A 24,978-nucleotide genomic window follows, 5' to 3' on the forward strand; every position below is an offset into this window, starting at 1 on the left:
ACTTGTATTGAAAAGTATCATTATTATCAATGTGATATAGTACTTGTATTGAAAAGTATCATTATTATCAATGTGATAGCACTTTTATTAAAAGGTATCATTATTATCAATGTGATATAGTACTTGTATTGACAAGTTTTATTATTATCAATGTGATAGCACTTGTATTAAAAGGTATCATTATTATCAATGTGATAGTACTTGTATTAAAAAGTATCATTATTATCAATGTGATAGCACTTGTATTAAAAGGTATCATTATTATCAATGTGATATAGAACTTGTGTTTACAAGTATTATTATTATCAAAGTGATGTAGCACTTGTATTGAAAGGTATCATTTTTATCAATGTGATGTATCAGTAGCATTTATAACAAAAAGTACGATTATTATTAATGGGATGTAGCACTTGTATTGAAAGTAAAATAATTATCAATGAGATGTAGTACTGAAGTAGTTAAAAGTAGCATCATTAATGTGATGTATTGAAAAGCATCATTCATCAATGTAACGTTTGTAGCATCCGTATTAAAAAGTAGTAGTATTAATGTGATGTGGCGCTTGTTTTGAAAAAAGAAGTAACAAATAACAATGGGATGTATTCAGGACCGAAACTGAGGGGGGGGGGGAGAGGGGGAACAGAACACGTGCCCCCCCTCTGTTAATTCAACTTTAAATTAAATTAAGTGCTTGTTTACTGTTAATTAGAGGACTTTGGCTCTCCAGTCCCCACCACTTTATCAAAATAACGTTGAAAAGTTATCTTAGATTATGATGTAGCACAGGTGTATTCAAAGTAATATCTTTAATGGAATGTGATGTTTTGAAAATTTACCATGAAAGAGTCTATAATTTAGATCTAAAATTGATTAAAAACACATCAAGCCCGATTCACAAAGGCACCTTCGCACATTATTGGAGTAGTTTTAGTTTGTCTGAAAAAGATTTTTAAAAATCCGCCAATTTACTTAATTGTGTCTGAATGCATAAGTGTCCGCGTCATCTACAAAGAACTGAATAAAGAATCTAGAATTTCTGCCCAAAGAGAAGTTTAAATTCAATCTTTAGTTCATCATATTTATCTTCACCCTCTGCATTCAGTCGCACAATTCACTATTCACAGTTAGAAATTCCAGGAATGGAATTCAGTATCTGTTATCAGGGGCGGATACAAGGGGGGGCGGCAGGACCTTCGCACCCCCTGACATTTCAGAATAGCTTCTTAATAGCACTTAAGGGAAAGAAAACCCAGTGCAAAATAGGAAAGTAAAAAAATTCTACTTCGGCACGTCTTTTATATTCTAAATCTGGATTTTTTTTGTTCCGAAGTAAATCTAGCACCCCCCTCACTTAAATCCTGTATCCGCCCCTGTCTGTCATTTTTACCTTCCGACCTATATTATTCATGAGAAATAATTACATGGGTAGCAGCTGTTTTCCGGTTAACATTTTTTACTGTCTCAGCTGGAAACTTTTAAATAGACACAAGGAGTTCAATTTATAACTACTTTACAGAGAAATTAAGGAAATTTTACATAACCAAGGGTTCCCAATGCCAATTTTGTCTACAAAACATCCAAAGCGTAAATTTGTCGCGGAAATCCGTGTTTAAGTAAAATTTTTAATTTCCCGAAAAAGTAGTTCTACACAATTTCATCGTCTTTTGAGATGAAAATGCGCTAATTTTTCACAAAAACTTCTGAGCGGGTTGTTTTTTCACTCAGTTGTTCCAAGAGACGTTAAGTAACTTAACGTTCCTCTGCTGTGTCAATCATAGGTCGGTTTTGTTGGTAACATTTATTAAGCATATTTAATAGTTTCCGACTCCGTTCTACGGTGCATTGTTGAAAAGTATACACATATTAATTAAAAATAGCTAAAAACGTACTAAATACAATTCTAGAAATATGTATTTCTCTTACGGATACTATATACATAAAAATATAATCTTATAACAAAATAATGAAATTTTATTGAATTATGTTGTTTGATTTGAGAATTGATTGTTAAAGTGTTTATACCCATCATTTATAGATCAATCATAAAAAATAAAATTTTTGATTCAGATGACAATTATCTTAATTCATCATTGATTTAGATGCATTGTGATAACGTTTCGTTGATTTAGAGTGATTAGATTAACTTGATTAATTCAGTTAACGATCAAATCAATTTGTTTGATCGAGTCCGATATATGTAAAATTCAATGATCTATTTTGATTTAGCCGTTTTTCTTTGGTGTGTGGAATATTATTAATATCCACTTTTATTTGGTAGAAATTTATTGATCCAGTTTGATAATGTAGAATTTCATTGATCCAGTTTTATTTGGTAGAAATTCATTGATCCATTTCGTTTCGGTAGAACTTAATTGATCCAGTTGGATTTGGTAGAATTTCATTAATCCAGTTTGATTTAGTAGAATATTTTTGATCCTGCAGTTTGATTTGGTAGAATTTCATTGATCCTGTTCGATTTGGTAGAATTTCATTGATCCAGCTTGATAAGGTAGAATTTCATTGAACCAGTTTGATTTGGTAGAAATTCATTGATCCATTTCGATTTAGTAGAATTTCATTGATTCAGTTTGATTTGGTAGAATTTCTTTAATCCTGTTTTGATAAGGTAGAATTTCATAAATCCAGTTTGATAAAGTAAAATTTCATTAATCCAGTTTGATTTGGTAGAATTTCATTGATCCTATTAATTTGGTAGAATTATATTGATCCTGTTTGAGTTGGTAGAATTTCATTGATCCAGTTTTATAAGGTTGTCACCCTCCTCTCTAGATTCAAGTTTAGGTTTGGGTGGATCAGGGATTAACAAAGGTATTGCTCCGAGCATCACCTGAACAGAGGAATCAAAGTTACAAAATATCATTTCATTTATTCAAATTGTTTATTCATCTTTCGATTATTTTGTTTTAATTATAAAAGAACGAACTATGCAGACACACAACTAGTACTGGGCAAAGTTTAGCTTTATGAATGAAAATTTCGTTAAAAACGAAGAAACCCGTCAGTTTTCAATTTTAGTAAGTACCAAAGATAAAAACTTGCAGAAAACGAACGAATTAAAAAAGAAAAAAATTTCGTTTTTTTAATATTATTATATTAAAGCTAATATATTATAGCTTATATATATAGCTAATATATTATAGCTTGAATATTATGAGTAACTTTTTTTGGAATCTAAAACCAAAAATCATGCTTATGTATAGTTGGGTATTAACAATTCAGCAAATGACGGAAGTGAAAGCTTGAAGATAACGATAAATTGCATTAATCCTATCACGATGGGGGGGGGGGGGTCCGTCTCCTTGTGGTCCTCTCTCTATAACTTAAAAACGGCTTACACTTATAGAACGCTCAAACTTCTTCACTTTTTCAACTTCATAATTGTGAAAAGTTTTTTAAAAAATATGAAAAATAGTTCAGAACATTTTTATTTAATAAGCTACAGATCTAAAAATTATTTAGCTAAAAAGCCATTGAAAAATGGATGCAAAAAATGTGTTACTTGTTAATATTTGTCAATTATAATTTTTTATCTTTAGTTAAGGGATTGTAAGCGTAAGTTTAAGTGACCCTCCATGCAAAGATGACAATACCAGATAAACGCCTACTCCATAATAAGTCCTCAACACGTATCTATCCAAGTAAAACCCGTCCGCTATCAAAGTCAACCAGGACACGATCCAAATTATAGCTACAATCCCGTGAACTATCAACCCTAAAGGGACACAAGCATAACTATCCAACAAGCTTTTAATCGAGCTCTAAATGCTACACAGGGACACAAGCGTAGCTATCAAACAAACTATTATTCACTTAAAATTGCACTTACAGTCCCACGAAACATAACAGTAGCAAGACGATTAATCTTTGATATTTGCATTTATATGAAAGTCGTCTTTCTACTTCATGTTTCGTGGGACATCCCTGCAGTGTAGTTCAAACCAAATAGTTACTTAAAATAAATATACTTATCGTTCATGAACGATGAATTAAAAAAGAAACGTGCAACCAATGGATCATAATATGTAAGGCAAATCAGCCAAGGGGTTCATGAGTTATGAATGATCGGACGTACAAATAAACAAACAAATATACAACAGGCATATAGAGGCAATTTCTTTACAATTGTTTACATATCCATTAGAAGGATATTACTTGAGAATTTACTATTGACCAGGTGGTGCAAATTAAATGAAGAAGAAAAAATAAAAAAGTTTCATGTTTTTTAAAATTTTATTTTCTCATATTTATAATCAGTAGTTATTATTTGCTCCCCTCTCCTTTCTAAAATTTTGCACAAAAAAACAGTTAGAATAGAATCCAAAGAGAAAACTCTACAGTAGATTCTTAATTTACATTTCTTAGTACCCCCCTCCCTCTCCCCCAAACTGGATTTGGAGGGGGGGGGGGGGGGGGGGGAGCCGAAAATAATTAAGAAATAGATACTTACAGATCAGCAGCATTCTGGTTTTGGTTGTTGACAGGGTTTTGAGCCATCGTAGCGGCCATTTCTCCTCGATCAACGATCGCTTACTTATTCTTGGTTATCTATTAGAAAAGCTAGATCACTTTGTTCTGAAAAAGAATATCGCTAAAAATAAAATTAAACAAATTTTATAGTGAGAACATACAAGTCAGTCAGAAATTTTAGTATGCTTTAATATTCGGCATACAATATTTATCAAAGATTTGGATAGAAATCTAAATTTAAGCGACTTCATCAATTTCTTGTACAATGAATACAGAGCAGGAGGGCCTACGAGTATTCATAGAGATAAAAGACACCCAAAATTGAAGACACTCGTATAAACACACTTACTTCCTAAGTGAAAATACTTCTTTGTTCCCCAAACCGCTCCAAAAAATCGCAAATACATACGAAGTTCTTAAAACTTTCGTAGCACAGAGGATTAATATTACTCATTTAAAGAGTATTTTATTTATGTGCTACTGCTATAAATAATACACGGGAAGTTCTGTCCAGCTCTAAATTACTGCAACTGTAAGTGTAAAGAAATATACAAGCCACACATGCCGGCGCCATTACTTTCATTCAACTAGACTGGAGACCCATCTAGCGGCGTTTATTGTAAGCTTCCCCCCGGAAACGGTTTACGACAGTCCATGGTTTTCATTTATTTTGATGCTGTATCATCGGAGCTATAGAAGTGGTAATTTATGGTACAGGGTGTCCCACATCATATTAGACCGAGAACGGTTCTAAATTACGATTTTCGGGACTAATTAGAAAATTTCATTAGAATGAATCATTTTGAAAAATAACATAAGGCTTATATAATCGAATTTTCTTGCGGAAAATGATAAGTTTTTCGAGTACTAAGGGTTTATTTTGGTGTTATAGATTGGAGGCAATCTAATATGATATGGGACGCTCTGTATCTTAAATAAATCATCATCATATTCAAACTTTTAAACCGACATAATTAATCATAATTAAGTTTTTAAAAAATTCTATTTATAAATTTAAAATTCAGGGGCTGCATTAATTTTATCTATCATCAATTATTTTTGATTAAACCCGATTCGTGACAATCACACAGCCATTAAATTATATTATAGGATGTCGTGGTAGTTCGCTTGATACGAGATAAAATTTCTCTCTTTTCATTTACGGAAAATATAAAGTCGTCTTTGAAATTTTTAATTACAATAGGTTTGAATTTTTTCTTTTCTTCCAAAAAATATAGCCTTAACGAGCTAATTGCTGGAGACTATACCATTATCCCCATTAATCTGGAACACTATACAAGTCCAGAACTATAATTAGATCGTCTTTCAGGCAAATTTAAAAGTTTTATTATAAATGTGATGTACAGTATACTAGTTTAACTTAAAAAGATAATTATCAATGTGATAGCACTTCAGTTTTAAAAAGTATCGTTATTTCTAATTTTATGTAACACTTGTATTTAGAACTGCTATTATCATATAGCACTTGTATCAAAAAGTAGCATTATTAACATTGTGATGTAGCTATGACCTGGGCAAAGTTCCGTTAACGGAACGGAGGTTTTTCGAAAATAACGGAAGAGTCTGTTAACGAACGGCAAAAACCGTTGATTATTTAACCATTAACAAAACATATTAGCCGTTTTTACAAAAAAAAAAAGGTAAGGATCATCTTCTAAAAAAACGTTGAATTTCTTTTTTTCTGCTTAAAATCACATTAAACTTTTAAAAAGAAAAAAATTTACGTGTCATTTTTATTTCAATGTGATAACACTTGTATTGAAAAGTATCATTATTATCAATGTGATGTAGCACTTGTATTGAAAGGTATCATTATTATCAATGTGATGTAGCACTTGTATTGCAAGGTATCATTATTATCAATGTGATAGCACTTGTATTGAAAGGTATCATTATTATCAATGTGATACACTTGTATTGACAAGTATTATTATTATCAATGTGATGTAGTACTTGTATTGAAAAGTATCATTATTATCAATGTGATATAGTACTTGTATTGAAAGTATCATTATTATCAATGTGATAGCACTTGTATTAAAAGGCATCATTATTATCAATGTGATACACTTGTATTGACAAGTATTATTATTATCAATGTGATGTAGTACTTGTATTGAAAAGTATCANGGGGGTGGAGGGAAGGGGGGATGGGCAAAACAAAGAATTTTATTTGTTTGTTCAATTTATAGAAAACTTATATATCGGGAAATGGGAAATGTCACTGGATAAAAACATTGGAATGTTAGTTCATTCAGAATTGATAAAAATATGCTAAATATGATAAAATAGAAATACAGGAGCTCATTAGAAAGCACGATTTAAAGGTTAAACCAAGACTTTTACATTTATAATTTATAATTAATTTAATTTATAATTACTAATGGATTAATGAAAAAGCCAGTGCAATACTATAAATCTCATCTTGTATGGGATAACTATAAGACCCCGTTCAAAACAAACTGTTAATACACTGAGTACCAGAAATTTTTGTAATAGGAAGACGACTTTAAGACTCAAATTATTATTTTAGATAGTCTGATGTAAATGAGAGACAGCAAATGTGAAATGTAGACAGATCATTTCACTTTATAGCTGATTTTTAAGCGTCTATTAACCCTTTTTGCTTTGTAACAACAACATCAAATACATTTTGAGGGTTGTTTTAATCAAATAGATTATCAAGTACAATAAGTGACAACGTTATAGAATGCGTACACTCTGTATCTACGTCACAAGTGTCAATTTAGTTGTATGCAATGTGTCTGACAAAATTATTAATAGCAGTTAGAATTCTAGATTTTTTTGTGTTCTTTATTTTCTTTTTTTACACTTTTTTTTAATGCCCTCTTGACTAAATAAACATGTTGAAACTGATATTGTGAATTACGTTCTAACATTTTAATTTGAATAGATAACGTTACATTTTAACTTAAAACATCAAACATGAAATGTTTAATGGTATATTCGGGGAAGTCTTTTAAAAATGTTTTACTGAGGTTAAAGCCTTCGATCCGCATGGGAAATGCAGGCATCAAGAAAAGGTGTTTTAATGATTAAATTAATTAAAAATATATATGTATATATCTGGCATATATAAATGTAGGTAAACTGTCGTCTTCCTTGTTACATTCGACACTTGTGACGTCGTGTATAATGATTGGTCCTTTTCCCTCTTGCCAACTATTGTACTTGATTATCTATTTGGTTTTAATGTCACTTTCTATTCCAGAGTTTTTTTTGTTCTCACTGCAGGTTAAATAGAAATAGAATTCCTGAATTACCCTAAACTATTACCCTAAACTCCGAGTAGCTGATTTTACCATCTTCGTTTTTATCCACAGTCTTTATCATCTCATCTATTTCTCTAAAAAATATTTGTTTTTCTTCCTTTTTTTGCAATTTATTTTCTATTAAATACTTTTTATTGCGCCTTTTCTGAATTATAAATGAATTCCTGTTAGATTTTATGAAAAATTGAGATCTTTTAAACAAAGTGTAAACGCCAATGAAATGTGTGTATTAACATGGAAAATTTATTAAAGTTTAAAGTTGGAATAGATATAATATTACGCTTAAAAACTTATTCTTTTAAAGAGAAATATTATTTTTGATGATATTTTATAGTGGTAGGAAAAAAGCAACATATTGATTTGTCGATAATCAGTGTTGCTCCCACAATTCAATTCAACATTTTTTTACTTATACTGCAGGTTCAAATTCGTCTAAAATTTTGGGAAGGGTCCCTTTTGTGATGTTTGTGATGTTAAAGTATTGAGGTAAGGTCAAGAAATCTAACGACCCACCAAACCTTTTCTTTTTTTATTTTTATTTAGAGATATTTAAAACTTGTGCTTTTTCAAGTAAAAATAAAATTATAAAAAATTTCTTTTCTCAAAATGATCCTAAGCGTGTACTTTGAATGAATTGAAAATATTCTTGGAATAAAATGAGGATTGATCTTAATCACTCTGGGCAGTAGTAAATTTTAATTCGAACAGGACCTGCCCATTTTGTACCGGCCTGCCAGATAACAGCGTGTACTGACCCGATCCTATGGTACAGTACGTCGCTCTAACCAGACTAACATACAACAGGGGTCGGAGGGCTAACAAAGACAACTCCCATGGCGCGTTTAGACTTTTTACAGTACCCGGCCTAATCTTAGGCCTATTTGACCGACCCCACTGGCTTAGTCCACCGTGTAGTATATCTAAACGCAGAAAAAATTGTTAATTTAAATGAACCTAAGAAAAGAAAATCTTAAATTTTTCTTTCAATTTTTAATAAAAATGGGTCAGCGTTCGAAAGTTAAGGCAGGTCGTTTTGTCTCAATTTCATCATAAAACGTCGATTTGAGTAAATAAAGGTGCGCCAAAATTCATTGAATTTATTTAATTATTTTTTTTTTTTTGATTTTGTAAAAAATGTTTTTACATTAATTAGCATATACAAGTTTTTTAAGGACTATGATAAAGAAATTGAGTCTTTGCCCAAGGTCTAAAGTTCTAATACCTATATCTTTGCAATCTGATGGTGAAAATCTTTGATTAAATTATCTGATTTAAAGAAAATCGTAGTTTGAAATGTCTAATATCTAATATAATAATATCTAATATCTTTGATTCGTTCAGTTCAATAAATTATACGGCGGGATGCATTGAAATTCAGAAAACATAATTTATACTTGTCCACCTTCTGGTTTCAGAACCTTTAAGACACTTACTGAGAGGATCTGAACATTTCTTATAAAAACACTGAATGTTTTAAATTTTATTCAAATAGATTATATTTACCTGTATGTGATTTTTCCCGGTAAATGCATCAACACAAATCTAAAACATACATATGTCTATATAATAAAACAAAACATTCGTATTTATATATATATATGTTGCGTATAGCCGGCCATACGGCTGGACCAAATGGGATAACATTTTTTTGTGGACACTCAGGGGTGCCCGGGGGGGGGGGGGTGTTAAAGGCTAAAAAAATTAGATTTTTTCTTCAATTTTTTTCAAATTTTTTTTGCCACAGGCAACGCCGGGTCCTTCAGCTAGTATATTATATATCTGTTGTATCATAAATTCTTTTCTGTTCTTTTCTGTTTTGCGTTTTATGTCAACTGGAGTTTGAACTTTGTTTTGTGAACCTCTGTATCAAGAATTTATCTTTAAGTTAATATGCAGACCTGCGGATTCATTTAATTCATCTTTATATTTCCCGTAGTGGTAATACCCTGTAGGGATAACTTTTACTAAAGGATTAAGCATTTTCCCCCAAATTTAAAAGTGCTCACATTGAATATTAAGATTAATCATTCAAGATACGACATACGCCATGCACAAAAGTTCCTGGTTTTAAAGGAACCAGAAATTAAAACTTTTCTCTCCTCGTCCTCCTCCTCCTCCAATAACTTACTTGATTTCCTCTGCTGGAATACAACCCTCCTCATCTTTACTGAATACTCTGAAGGTTTCTTTGTATCCAGTTTCTAAACAGTATTTTCAACAGCATTATATAAGTTCTATAAACTATTCACAATGATATCGTTAAAAACTAAATCTATTCAACAACCGATGACGGATTTTTAAAATTTGAATGGCGCACAAGATAAGTGGCTGAACCGGTGTACTGGTACATGGTTCAATAACAAGGAATTACAAAATTTGAGTTTGTGGCAAAGACTTAATTCCTTTATGACCATAATAATTTCTGACATTTGAAGTTTATCGATAAAAGGAAAACTAGAACCTCTCGCCAGAAACTCCAATTTTCTCAAGGTAATAATGCAAGGAAATTTATTTCAGAGGTGTACGAATTTTTTGTACTGCAGTGTACTGTCTTTAGGTGGAAAAGTAAACACAAGGCGGATGGTCACAGTCTGACATGGAATCCATTTTCACAAAAATAATCTATGAAATATTCTGGTCATAGGAAACTATTATGTGAATTTTCAAAGTTTTCAAAATTAAATGCCTTTAACCTCCTCGTATACTGAACGAACACTGATGCATCTATTCTTGTTTACAAAGTCCGCCCTGAGAGAACTGGTTTCAATATGTACGCAGAGTATACGTGACTGCAATTAACTTTCCTTGCACGAGTACCTTGAATTTTCTAATCCATATGCTTTACAACCTGATTTTGTAAATAATTTATATTTCAAACTTAGACTATTTGATCAAACAGAATTTATAATTTGAAATATCTAATGTTAATTAAAGATTGTGTCAAGTGCTGAGTTCTTTTACTTAATTATATACTCACCTTGATCTGCCTGCTTATTCTGTTCCGTCATGATATAGCAGAATTCCTAAATATTTTCAAATAAAATATTTTTTCAGAATTTTACATAAAAAATAGATTGTTGATATTGTACTGCAGAGTAATTCACATATTTACGCGTAGCTTGCACTTTACACCTTGGCAAGAATAAATTCAGTATTTTCGTAGTTAGCAGATAATGTTTCTAAAAAATTAAAAATCTTTGCAATTTAACCTCTGCTCTAAAGGTCGTCTTTGAAATCTCATCCTTTGCGATTAAACCCGTAGCTAATTTATGCATGAAAATCAAACAAATATGTTAAACTTTGAAAAGTAATTTAGAATCATTCGAAAATGTTCAAAGTTTAAAAAATGTTCAATATGTTTCTGATGTTTTTGACATGTTATTATAACATAGTTTATACATAATTAATAATATGCACAAAAAGTGTTTTATAAAGTCTCCCGGGTATTGGAGAGGGGGGGGGTATAGTAAATGCAAAATAAAAATGGGGGGGGGGGTGTTGTAAATGCAAAAGATAGAGAGGGGGGGATAGGATGAAAATAAAGTAAACATAAATTCATCTTTCACCATATCTGCACTTTCAGAAAATTAAAACCAGGAAAGCTCCAGGATTAAGATATATCGATGCTTTTTTTTGACAATTAATTAAGCTTTGTATAAAAGATTAATACAACATCTTTAAAATTATTTTAACAGAATTACAAGATTTAAAGGTTTTACTTATTACCTATTACCTAACGATTGAACTATTTCCCACTTGTACTACTTGTATGAAAACTCGAGACCCCCTCCCCCGCGCCCACGGGTAAAGGAAGGTGCCCCCCAAACGGGTAAAGGAAGGTGCCCCCTCTGAACTCCGAGGCAAAGCAAAACAAGCCACCTGTGCTTAGTGTTTATTCTTATTTACAGAGAAATCTGATAGAATTACCAAAATACAATGAGAATCTGGAACAAGAAAACTACTTTCAGTTATACGTTTTATATGATTTTTAATAGTCAAATAAACATGAAACACAGCAATTGTGCAGGTGGAAATAGACCCATTTTACGGAATAAATGATTTAATAAGTTTCCAGTAAAACCTTTTGCTTTGTAACAACATCAAATCCACTAGATTGTTGTTTTAATGTCGTCTTCCTATTCCAGTTTTCTGATTCTCACTGTGTGTGTCTTCCAAATTTTCCTTTTTTTAATCTTTCACACACTTTTTGTGTTTGTGAGGATGGACGAAGGAACAAGAACATATGCTTGGAATAAAAATTAAATATTTATGTAAAATATGATATATCTACTACTCCCCTATATATATATATATATACTGGTGAGATATGTGAACATGAGAGAATTTAAGTTTTATTATGAAAGGAAAAGGCACTGAACTTATATAGCTAAATCTAGATGAAGATGAACAAAGAGCTGGCATGAATTTATGTTCATATTGTTAATATTTTCAGCAAGAAACTGAGTTATTAGATTAGATGAGATAAAGAATAATTACATTGATTCTTTGTGCCATGAAAGTTTCAAGACTTGGTCGACTTTAAAGTGTCGCAACAACATTGGCCTTTGATTTTACGTCACTTTATCTACTTAATATACCTCACTTTATCTACTTAATATACCTCACTTTATCTACTTAATATACCTCACTTTATCTACTTAATATATATGTTTTTTTTTTACTTAACCATGACTATAAACAATCAAACTATCTAATTCATTTGTGAATAATTTTTCAGAATGCTTTACGAGAAACTAATTTCATCAAGTTTTTAATTTTCAATACCAATCTATAAATGTGATTTTATTTGTTTCTTTAAATTAGATCCTTCCTTTTTTCTCTGCTGAAACTAAGAGACTTTATTGACGACCTGCAACTTGCAAGTTTAGTGATTTAAAGGTTTCATTTGATCGATGCCTTCTAATTTTTTAAATGCTGTATTAAATGATTTTGAGAAGTAATAAATAAGTTAACAATTGCAGGAAACCATGTAAGAAAAAAGACGTAATAAATTTCGTACAGTCCCCGAAGTCTTATCCTTTGTGGGTAAAACCCAGGGAGTAAGGAATAAAGATGCTATATCGTTTGCACTAATGTCCGATTGAACTAACGTACTTTTGCACTAAAATCAGCTGATCAGTTACACTTGTGGCTGCAGCACCCGGCCCCCTAGCCTGTCCTAGCCGCAGCGGTCGGCCCAGAAATTGTCCTAACCTAACCCTCAATTAAAACGTTAGTCCGAATGAACGTTAGTGCGAATTTACGTTAGTCCGATCAATCATTAGTGCAAACGATACGACACCGGAATAGAAGGGAGATACAACTGACGCGGTTCGCCTTACCATAGATTATACATGCTTTGCAAACGATACTTCATTTGAATAAGAAATATTTGTCTGATGCACAATTACCGCGTAGACAATAACCTATTCTGTATATTTCTTATACAAATAGAGTACCCGTCTGCAAAGCATGTATAATCATATGGTAGGGCGAACCGCGTCAGTTGTATCTCCCTTCTATTCCTTACTCCCTGGTAAAACCATTGTACGTGAATGTAATGTGAATTGTGTACACTGAGAACTCTGTGTTTATTATATGTCCATTACTCTACCCTTTTTTGGAAACCGGAAGTTTGGAGAGAGGAAAAGATAATAAGACAAATTGCAAACAGGAAACAGAAACCATTCATGCATTCAAATTCTTCATGTAGTTTCTCTTATCATTGAGGTTCAGTCTTTTTCCTTCCTTATTTTGATGAAGACTATAGACAGGGTGTCCAATAAACATGGAAAGAAAGAGACGACTTTAAAGTCGTCTCTGGTTTACGCTATTAATATTTAACAAAGTGTGCAGCATTAAAAAAAAGTTTGTAAGTCTAATGAGTTTTCCAAAATTTGATTTTCATACATTATACCTAGAGATTCACAATTTTGTTGGGTTTTAATAAGTTGGAATCTGGACAAAACTCTCAATATCTGCGCCAATTTTGAAAGTGCAAAAATGGTAGACCATATTTTGGAAACCCCGAGACTAGTAGTATTCTGTTATACTTTTATATTTGTGAATGATGCCGCATCAAGCAAAGAAAATATAAAAGTTACTTAATCCCATCTTTAGTGCATCCAGTATCACATAATATAATCATCTTCATGCATCTTGTTGCTGTAAAATCCCTATTAGGGGATCTAGTTTTATGATTTGGAGAGGTCGCTGAGCTTCTTACCACCGGTTCAAATCCTAAATCACCTATTCAAAGTTAAAGATTCATGAGGATTTAGGTATTTAATTGGAGAGTGAATCGGCAATTAAGGCTTTGAAACAGCGGTAGGTTGTTCAACGGCTTCTAGTAACTCATTAAATCTGATTTAAATACGTTCTGTTTCTTATGTATTTATATCTTTATTTTTTCCTGACAATCTTGCTGTTTTTTTTCTGCACCCTACCCTACCCTGCATCTCTAATGAAATTACTGAAAACTTGGATAAAGTTAAGGTCCCTTCAAACTAGAAAATAGTATAAAGTAATTTCAATTTAGACGTTTGGTCTTCTCCTGATCAATTTTTATCTAACTTTTCAAGTATTTTTATTTCTTGAGTCATGGGAACTCATGTATTTTGTAGATCTAGATCAATGCTTGATCTAGATCTTTTGTTAATCTGCAGAATAATTCAACCTTTAAACGATATTCCTAATTGTGATCGTACCCAGGGGTTGAAGGAGGGAGGAGGGGTGACTGCTCTCAGGGTTTTGGAATTGCTCCCAGGGTTTTGGACTAAATTGTGAAAATTCATCCGATATTTTATGACAAATCCTTTAAAAACGGTACTTTAAAACCTAAAATTGAAAAAAAAGCTCTGCTACCTCTTTTTTACTGTCTTTGTTCAGATATTTGCAGGGTAAAAATCGCAAATTTCAGTCCTAGTAGCCTGTGGCGATCATATAGTTTAGATTAAAAAATGACGACATTTATTTTAGCTTATACTTTAAAGATTTTTGGTAAATGTAGAGAAAAAATCTTTTTTTTCAGTTTTTTTCAGAAAAATTTAATTATTCGCCTAAAATAATCTTAAATTGATTGGTGCCATTAAAAAATTATCATTTTCTCTCAGATAAATTTTCATTGATTCTAATTTGTCTAAGAGTAAATGGCATTCCTTTGTAAAAAATAACAAATTATTTTTATTTTTGCCAAAACCCTGGGAACAACTCTAAAATCCTGGGGGTACTCCAAAACCCTGGGAGCAATTCCAAAACCCTGAGAGCAGCCATCCCTCCCTCAGGGAAAGGTGACGTTTTTTACATAATTTCAATTTTCAAGCGACCATTGATGGAAAGGGAACAATGCCCGACGTACAACGGTACCCTGGAAACCTTAACCTTAACTCGAAAAGTGTTTTTTTTTCTATAAAACTCTCGATTGTTTCTTATATGCAAGAAATACGCAAGTCACTTTTGCTGAGAAACCACAAATGAAAATAAACAGATCAACAAAAACATGGATATCTAATTCATACTTGATCGGACAAAGCTTTGAAGGGTAATAGTGTTTATCGGGCATTGTCATATTTGCATGAAGGGTCACTTGAAATTAAAGGCTTACAGATTACAGTCCTTTTAAATTAAAAGTGATCTTTCATTAATTTATACTTCTATTCTTCTAACCCTTGGATCCTTATCTTTTACACTTATTCTTATAATCTGATAATACTAATATGTCATCTAATCTTCTACTTCTATCAAATCAAACCATATTTATAAGCACAGTAGATAAGCTGGTGTATGGATTGGACAATACATACACCACTGTTTGTTTACTAAGAGCTTTAAGTAAACTATTTCTATGTTTACTAAAACATGATGGATAGATTCAAGCAAAACATTAACTTATCCCACAAGCGCCATTCATGACATATTGCGTCAAAAGTTTTAAAAAGTTTTTTAATGTTTAGAACATATATGTTTTTGTAAAATATACATAATATTCCCTCCATATATATATAAAAACCTAATTGAATAATTAAGAAAACTAATCTGACTATGGCACGATACTACACTAGCTGATTAATCTGAACTAATCTAGAAATAAATTAGTGTTTTCCTTTACCTTCAGTTAGTGATGTTTTTAAACTAAACTTGAACCTAGATTAATATTGTTTCCTAACTAAACCTAAACCTAGATGCAATGATTTCTTTAGAATGACCGGTTTCAAACTACTCTCACTATATAAACTGTGTTTTATTTAATTCTTTATTCAGATGGTGTTACTTGGTAGAAGAGAGTTTGGATGTTTAACTGAAATAGATTGAAGTATTATAGCAACAATATAACATTGATAAGAACAATTTTTATAATGATTTCATATAATTACTAACACGAATGTCATCTATTAAGAAAGAAAACAAAGTAAGTTTACATCACCGTCCATGGTTGGTTTAGGCCTTACTGAAGCTATACTCAGAATCCAGGCATACATAAGGGTGTGCGCGTAGCAATTGAAATGTACATATTCTATATAGTAAAATGGGAATAGATCAAATGCCTAATTTCAAAACACTAGATTAGTATTGTTTCCTGACTAAACCTAAACCTAGATTAGTATTGTTTCCTAACTAAACCTAAACCTAGATAAGTATTGTTTCTTAAATAAACCTAAACCTAGATTAGTATTGTTTCCTGCCTAAACCTAAACCTAGATTAGTATTGTTTCCTAACTAAACCTGAACCTAGATTAGTATTGTTTGTGATAAAAAGTACGACGCCGCAAAACCATATTGCTCCAAGTGTCAGTAATGTTTAAAAAGAGAAATGCTTTTAATATTTGTGATTGCTTCTTGTCAAAATATAACTTTATTTAGTACATTTTCTGGGAATAATACGAAGAAGAAGAGTTGGGTTGATTTGGCTCCAGGCACAAATACAGGGTGTCCCAAAAAACATGGGAATTCAGTGACGAATTCGATATCGTCTTTTCAAATAATTCTTTGATTTAGTATAGTGATACCTACTGAGAAAGCTGTAATCTATAAGAGTTTCGTCTGCTATGTTTACATTTTGTTTGTTTATGTTTTGACTGCAACCGGTTGTACTTAGTAAAACAAGAAAATTACAGTATACAAACAGAGTAAACTTGTCCGTATTCACTGTTCATCTTGCGGAGACATTATAGACACATCTTTGCAGTCTTTTACCCTTTTCATAAAATAAACTCTAGCAGACGTAATAATATTATGGCTTTTGAAATTAGGTATTACAGTGCTAATTCATAACAAAGACGATATCCAATTCGTCACTGAATTCCCATATTTTTTGGGACACCCTGTACCAATGCCGAAAATTTAAAAGAATTTATTTCATTGCATTTTCCATAAATTCGCCACTTTAAAAGAAAATCTAAAATTGTTGAGCCTTACTATGATCTTGCCATGCTACGTTTGTTGCAGAAAATGTTTAAAATTAACCATGGGTACACCAGACAGGACGGTACACCTGAATGCATACACAGTACATTTTGTACCGGCTCGGATCATGCAACAATTGGAGCAATGCAAGGAACTAATGAAAGGAAAATTGCGGTCACGTATACTCTGCGTGCGTGTTGAAACCAGTTCTTTCTGGGCGGACTTTGTAAATAAGATTAGATGCAACAGTGTTCGTTCAGTATCCGAGGAGGTTAAAAGCATTTAATTTTTATAATTTTGAAAGTTCACATAATAGTTTCCTATGACCAGAATATTTCATAGATTCTTTTTGTGAGAATGAATGGATTCCATGTCAGGCTGTGACCATCCGTCTTGTGTTTACTTTTCCACCCAAAGACAGTACACTGCAGTGCAAAAAATGCGTAACCTCTGAAATAACTTTCCTTGCATTAGTACCTTGGAGAAATGTGGCCTTCGTGCCAGTTTGTTTACCGCTTAGTTTAAAGACAGTTAAATTATATTTTAAAATTAGATATTATGATACAAAGAGTATATGTTTCAGCTCCTGAGTTGCCAAAATGTCGTGATGTAGCAACAACTTTGGTGTTGCCAGAACTGGCAATTTTTTAATGGAAGGAGCTGATTTAAACCCGTTCCGTCGATTCAATCAATAGTTACTGCCGATATCACCGCTTCCTGTGATTATTTTTAACTTGATTATAAACAATTTTTGGGATAAAATTAGACAAAGTGTAATATGTAGACTGATCTGAAAACTTTTGTATTGGATAAGATTTATCGGCTTTTGATTGGCTGTCGAATTCTGCTATTAACACTCTGATTGGCTGAATTTTAAACACTTTACAGGATTAAATTAATCTTGAGATTAACAAAGAGAGGAGATCCACAATTCTAAAGTTATCAGCACTATCTCCTGAAATGTAAAGCCGTTTTTTAATCTTAAATTGCACAATTGCTGTCTTATTAGTTAAAATGTAGATTTGAGCTAAAACATTCAAGAAGTGAAAAATGACAGAAAAACTACCGAGTCAAAATAGATTATTTTGATTCTGGATCTTGTATCTGCCGGAAAAGATTCCCTGTGATAGACATTGAGTTTTCCTACTTTTTGTTTTAAACCAGAATTTTATGAATATTCTTGCCTAAATGTCAAATATAATTTCTTCCAATGCTCAAGGGTTTACTATTACCAGCCTCATGTGTCTTGAATACCCTTGTACATAATGGTTGTGGCCTTTTAAAGGAAGTGTTTGCGAAAAATAAGCGCTTTTGATCGCTACTAATCTTAGTTCTATCTGTTGGAGAATATTGTTAAGAACGACTCATGCTGAAGAACGTAGCGTCCATACAAATTCAGAAAGTTGCAACATTCAAATCGGATCGTAAAATAATCAATTTAATTTCAAACAAATCATTCAGATATTACGACCAATAGTCATCGATTATTTTTCGACGCATTAGTTTAAAGTTAATATTACATATATTTTTTGATTTTGTTTTTTAAAACAATATTTCGCCGGCGCTGGATTTTCGAACATTTCTGGAAAATATGAAAATGTCGTCTTCATTATCAAAAATCCTTGAAACAGGAATAAATGTTTTCAAAAGTATATAACTATCAGATCAAAAAAAATAAAAAGAATATTATGAAATATCAACTAAATGCAAATCGTCGAAAAATTATCGATGATTACTGGTTGTAATATTTAAATGGTCAATTGTTTACAAATATAACAAACCTTTCTTTTTTAATACCTGGACTTTTATTATTAAACGTTTGAACAATCATATCTGCAGCGTTTGCAAAATGTGAAGGTTATAGAAATTTTGTTCTGCACTATTCTCAAGTTTAGCACCGCCTGTCAACAACCAAACAGGTCCCCACATCCCAATTCAATTTTCAAAATGTGTGTACTTAAATCCTTAACCACCAACCTCTATTTACTTACTGTTAAGGATTAAAGGGGCTGTGTTGATATAATTTCAAGTGTCCCTTCATTTGTAGAGTGGCATTTCTCAACAGTGCCCTTAGATGTTTGTCAGCTGATTCAGGATGATGGAGTGAGTGATCACGTAATTTAATTGTAGATGCTATTGTTGGTAACTATAGTTACCATATTCGTTGTCGCCATCATATTTAGCGTTGATTTGAATAATTTCTTCGTCGTCGAAGAGCAGACAAAGGTTTTAAGGTTTATACTGATATGAATCAGACATGCCACTTCACTCTATATAAACGAATGGTCATTTGAAATTACGTCAACAGTTCCTTTAAGATTTATAATATTAAGTATTCAAGGTGCGGAGTCTGAACTGACCTAACTTTTTGCATTGCCTAAACACTCAACACCACTGTAATTAAATTCTGAAAGTTTCACAGATTTTCAAATAATCCAACCTTACTTTAGGACAGGAGTGATAGAGGGAAAGGGACCTGGGGGGGGGGGGGGTCCATGGATCAAGAAAGGGTGGGAGATCAGGGTATAGATATGGTACCAAAAAATGAACAATCTTATTATTAAGGAGGGATTGCAGCGTACCGTGTAGACGTTAGTTCAAGTGAACATCATTTAAGACGTCGCATGTTCAATTCACAACGGAACTCTTTAATTTTTCGCTAAATGAAAAAATGCCTCCTTCATCCTTGATGTGTGAACTTTGGCATGCCACTTGAAGTTATGTTTGCATTCCATTTAATATAATCACACACTACAATCCATGCATTTTTAGTAGAATTAATTTAGGATTCAAGAGCTTAAGAAATTTAACGTCTTCCAAATACGGGTTTTAAGAAGCTTTTTTTCCAACTCTAATTTTCGTATCCTAAAATCTTAGCTACGTGATGGTACAAATCCCAATATCTTAGCTACGTGATGGTGCAAATCTTTAAGTATTCAAACTTTTAATATCTAAAGGTTCTGACATTAGGTCTCAAAGATGTAAGGATAAATTAGAAAATTAAAGTTTAAGGTGAGTATTCATATCCCTGTAAAAGATTAAAGCTGTATCTGGATCAATGAAAAACTACTTTTGCTTTAAAAAATTGAAAAATAATGATCAAAACTCTAACCTGAAAATCCAGGCACCCTGAGTCATCATCTATTTTGTTAATGATATCTAGAACTTCAACATCGGTAGGGTTTTGACCAGCTCTTCGCATAGCGGCCTATATAGTATATAATATACATATAATTTTTAATGGGTTTCAGATTCATTTTTTGCAGATTTTATCATCGTTAGTTGACAATATGTTCTAAAAAGAAGGATATACGATCTTTGATCCAAGCTGAGAACTCTTGTATTGTGGATAACGAGATCTACGCTTGATCTCTGTCTTTTGTTAATCTGCAGATTACTTTAATCTTTATTTGATATCCTGCAGTGAAATTTTGTCCTGAAGGGATAAATAAAATGAAGGAATCAAGCATTCTCATATTAGAAGTGCCCTCAGTAGGTATCGAGATCAAGCATCCTCATATTAGAAGTGCCCTCAGTAGGTATCGAGATCAAGCATCCTCATATTAGAAGTGCCCTCAGTAGGTATCGAGATCAAGCGAACGGGATTATGAGTATTTAACACCAAAAGTTTCTAGTTTAGAGCTTTAAGCTCTTGTACTGCATGGATGATATCGAGATAAATACTTGATTTCCTCTTTTTGTTAATCTGCAGATATTTTGATTTTCATTCGATATCCAGGGAAATGTTAAAATTCAATTAATTAGAGTGTTGTTTGTAAAAACCTAACAGCCAATCAGAAACCGAGTAATTTAAGTAAGTTTATATCTGTTATTTTTCACATGTTGGATTTGTTTAACTTGATATTCCATGAATTGTTATACTGTACAGTGCAACTTCAGATTTAAAGACACAGTAAACGTTAGAAACTCTTACTGTTAAAACTAACAGTGTCGAAAGTTTACAAAGAGGCAATTATTTAGAATTGCAAATATTCAATGAAAAGACGATTGATTGAGACTTGAGAGATTTTCGCTGTAATTTCTGAAAATTGAGAACATGCCTGCCACACTACGTGTATATACTCTTATAGAAAATATTGCGTATTTTTACTTCAAAGATATAAAAGAAATCCCTCTCTATATGTTTAAGGGGTATAAATACCTGAAGTGAACTGTATTTTATTTTCCCATTGTGTCCCCAGTCAAAAGCATCAAAGGCCGCCTGGTAGGATTTAAACTCCTCTGGTTCCATCTGGTCTCCCATTATACTAGATATATTCTGGTTAAATGGATCTATCACCACTCACCAGTTTTACAAGAGATGTTTCTCATTATACTAGATATAATTCTGGTTAAATGGAGCTATCAACAGTTTTAGAGGATAGTTCCCCATTATACTGAAGTCACACTTTTTTATATTTTTTATATTTTTATATTTTTTATATATTTTGTGTCATTTTATTGTCATTTATAGTTTTGAACCATAATCATTAATAATCGTGCATAAAGCAGGAGAGATTAAAACATTTAGTAACACGGTCAAGAAATTCTGAAATCTGGCATCACGCTGTAGGACATTTTAGAACCAGTCACATTTGAGAAAAGAGAAGCACTTTAAGCTTAACGGATATATTTACTTTTATTGTTTATTGGGTTGTGTTGTTTATTGAGACCTTATTCAATATTCAATATTCTTTCATAAAATACTCTTTGTTTAATGTGTATATTGTGTATACTTCCAAAAACAGAAATTATGACCCGATAATTAAAAATTGAACCTTTTCAAAAATAATGAAATTCAAAAAATATACCAGAAAATATGCATGTTGCAGCGAATATCGAAGTATTTTCATATCACGCTTTATACGAGATATATCCTGAACCCGGTATTAGGCTAATAAATTAGAGAAAAAATATTAATATTTTGCATTGCTTTACTTTAAAAAAAAATAAAGATACAAATGTTTGTACACTGCGGAGATCAGATAAAAATTTTCCGACACAAATTTTTTTATTAGATTTCCTAGAAATAAATAAATAAATAAATAAAAAATACTTATAAGGTAAATATTTTTTATTGATTTTTGATTGAATAATTGAGGAACGTTAATATCAAGCTTTTCTATTTCACAATTTTTTTTTACTCTTCTCCTCTTCTTTCCTCTTCTTTTTTCTCTTCTCTTCTTTTTTCCTTTTCTTTTTACTCTCCTCCTCCTGTTTCCTCTATTTTTTATTCTTTTTCTCCTCATTCCTCTTCTTTTTCTCTTTTCCTTTCCTCTTCTTTTTACTCTTCTTCTTTTCTATTCTTTTCTTTATACTCCTCTTCTCTTCAGTCCTCTTTTTTACTCTTCTCTTCTTTTTTCCTCTTCTTTTTACTCTTATCCTCCTCTTTCTTCTTCTTTTTACCCTTCTCCTCCTCTTTACTATGTTTTTTACTCTTCTTCTCCTCCTTCCTCTTATTTTTTTCTTCTCCTCTTATTTCCTCTTCTTTTTACTCTTCTCGTCTTCTTTCCTCTTCTTTTTTATCTTCTCCTCTTCTTTTCTCTTCTTTTTTATCTTCTCCTCTTCTTCCTTTTTTTTCTTCTCTTCTTTGGTCTTATTTTATCTTCTCTTCCTCTTATAATTTTAGTGAAAATGCGAAATAAGAATGAATAAAATCTGTAAGGTCATCTTTCTCTAAAGATTGAGGTAAACCCTGTCTATAGCTAGAGCTAAGCCACAATGTCGTAAAATCCATTTTTATCTGTTTTACGCTGCAGCCGTTTAGATAAATTGTAATTTCCTTCTTCCTTATTGCCTTGACTGAGAACAAAAAGGCACAAACTGGAATCTATCAGGATTTTGCCAAATATCCTTTAACAATGAAAATTTGTACTTTTAAAGTCTTAATATTCAGTGTTGGAGCTTTGACAACTAAGGCGACACTTTAAAGTCGTTGCGGTTTTAATAGTTGATGCATAATTTTAGTATCTGTATAGATCGCTGTGTTTTAACTTGTTGTTTAGTCCATGTTGTTTGTTTCACTAGTTAAGTTTATGGTGTCCAATGTATTAAATAAAACAAGGCTAAATTTAGGAAAGAACTTACTCTCCACCCTATCACTGTACAGTTCACAAAAGGTTCTATTGTATTGTACAATTTCCAAAAGGTTCTACTATACTGTACATTTTACAAAAGGTTCTAATGTAAAAGGTTCTACTGTACTGTACATTTTACAAAAGGTTCTAATGTAAAAGGTTCTACTGTACTGTACATTTTACAAAAGGTTCTACTGTATTGTACATTTTACAAAAGGTTCTACTGTATTGTACATTTCACAAAAGGTTCTACTGTACTGTACATTTTACAAAAGGTTCTACTGTACTGTACATTTTACAAAATGTTCTACTGTACTGTACATTTCACAAAAGGTTCTACTGTACTTTACATTTTACAAAAGTTTCTGCTGTACTGTACATTTTACAAAAGGTTCTACTGTACTGTACATTTCACAAAAGGTTCTACTGTACTGTACATTTTACAAAAGGTTCTACTGTACTGTACATTTCACAAAAGGTTCTACTGTACTGTACATTTTACAAAAGTTTCTGCTGTACTGTACATTTCACAAAAGGTTCTACTGTACTGTACATTTTACAAAAGGTTCTACTGTACTGTATATTTTACAAAAGGTTCTACTGTACTGTACATTTTACAAAAGGTTCTACTGTACTGTAAATTTTACAAAAGGCTCTTTTGTATTGTACAATTTCCAAAAGGTTCTGCTGTACTGTACATTTTACAAAAGTTTCTACTGTACTGTACATTTTACAAAAGGTTCTACTGTACTGTACATTTCACAAAAGGGTCTACTGTACTGTACATTTTACAAAATGTTCTACTGTACTGTACATTTTACAAAAGGTTCTACTGTACTGTACATTTCACAAAAGGTTCTACTGTACTGTACATTTTACAAAAGGTTCTACTGTACTGTACATTTTACAAAAGGTTCTACTGTACTGTAAAAGGTTCTACTGTACTGTACATTTCACAAAAGGTTCTACTGTACTGTACATTTTCCAAAAGGTTCTATTGTTTTATACAATTCTCAAAAGGTTCTACTTTATGCACAGCTCAGAAAAGAATCTACTGTCCTGATCCCCACGTGTCACATGACAACTCTGACCGCGCTTCAGACGCGCGCCATGCATCTCCACCCTTCCCGGGGAGGGGCGCTTCACGCCTCGTTGATCTCCATGGTTTAGAGAGTAGCCAGTGTCCATGGTTTAGAGAGTAGCCAGTATCTTTCACTAAAAGTTCTACTGTCTGTAGTACAGTTCACAAAGGTACTATTGTAATGTACAGTACATTAAATGTTCTTTTATATTGTACAGTGCAGACAAGGTTCTATAAATTGTACTATATGTGTACAGTATACTCAATGCTTTACTGTTACTAGTCGTCAAGAATTAATGCCGGGATTAGAATTTGCTAAATTGCATTTTTTTCAGCTCTTTTACGGGATAATCAAAAGACTGGAAAAGTTAAAATATTTTAGAACGCTTTTAAAAATAAGCAATCGAGAAGTTGTTCAACTAGCTGTTCATAGTTCAACTATGTTGTCGCTATTTGTCATAACTGTGCAGTAAGATAAATATAAATTGTTCCAACTTTCTAGGATTTCGTGATCTTTCAAAATATCCAATATACAGTTTCTCTTTAAATTTAATAATTGATCAAATCATAGTCTTAAACTAAAACCTGAATATTACTCTATTCAAATGTTTTCAAC

At 31.9% G+C, this 24,978-nt stretch overlaps 2 protein-coding genes across 3 annotated transcripts in view; both read right to left on the reverse strand.

Moving 5' to 3' along the window:
• Positions 1-4,616, reverse strand: part of LOC111701094 (putative ATP-dependent RNA helicase me31b) — a 16,668-nt gene extending 12,052 nt beyond the window's left edge. For both annotated transcript variants that reach the window (XR_002765147.1, XM_023472240.1), the window contains exon 1: positions 4,469-4,616. Coding sequence is in view for 1 of the 2 variants with exons in the window: in XM_023472240.1 (XP_023328008.1) it covers positions 4,469-4,527 (59 nt within the window). In the remaining variant the exon portion in view is untranslated. The remainder of the gene's footprint in view (positions 1-4,468) is intronic.
• A 5,310-nt stretch (positions 4,617-9,926) lies between these two features.
• LOC111701076 (calmodulin-1) lies at positions 9,927-21,468 on the reverse strand. The gene is made up of 4 exons (XM_023472219.1): positions 21,367-21,468; positions 20,317-20,412; positions 10,780-10,825; positions 9,927-10,003 (listed from the first exon to the last, which is right to left on the reverse strand). Exons 1-4 carry the CDS (start codon positions 21,466-21,468, stop codon positions 9,927-9,929), a joined length of 321 nt encoding a protein of 106 aa, XP_023327987.1.
• Between the last annotated feature and the right edge of the window lie 3,510 nt (positions 21,469-24,978).

The sequence above is a fragment of the Eurytemora carolleeae genome, unplaced genomic scaffold, assembly GCF_000591075.1.
Source record: "Eurytemora carolleeae unplaced genomic scaffold, Eaff_2.0 scaffold323, whole genome shotgun sequence".
Classification (NCBI taxonomy): domain Eukaryota; kingdom Metazoa; phylum Arthropoda; class Copepoda; order Calanoida; family Temoridae; genus Eurytemora; species Eurytemora carolleeae.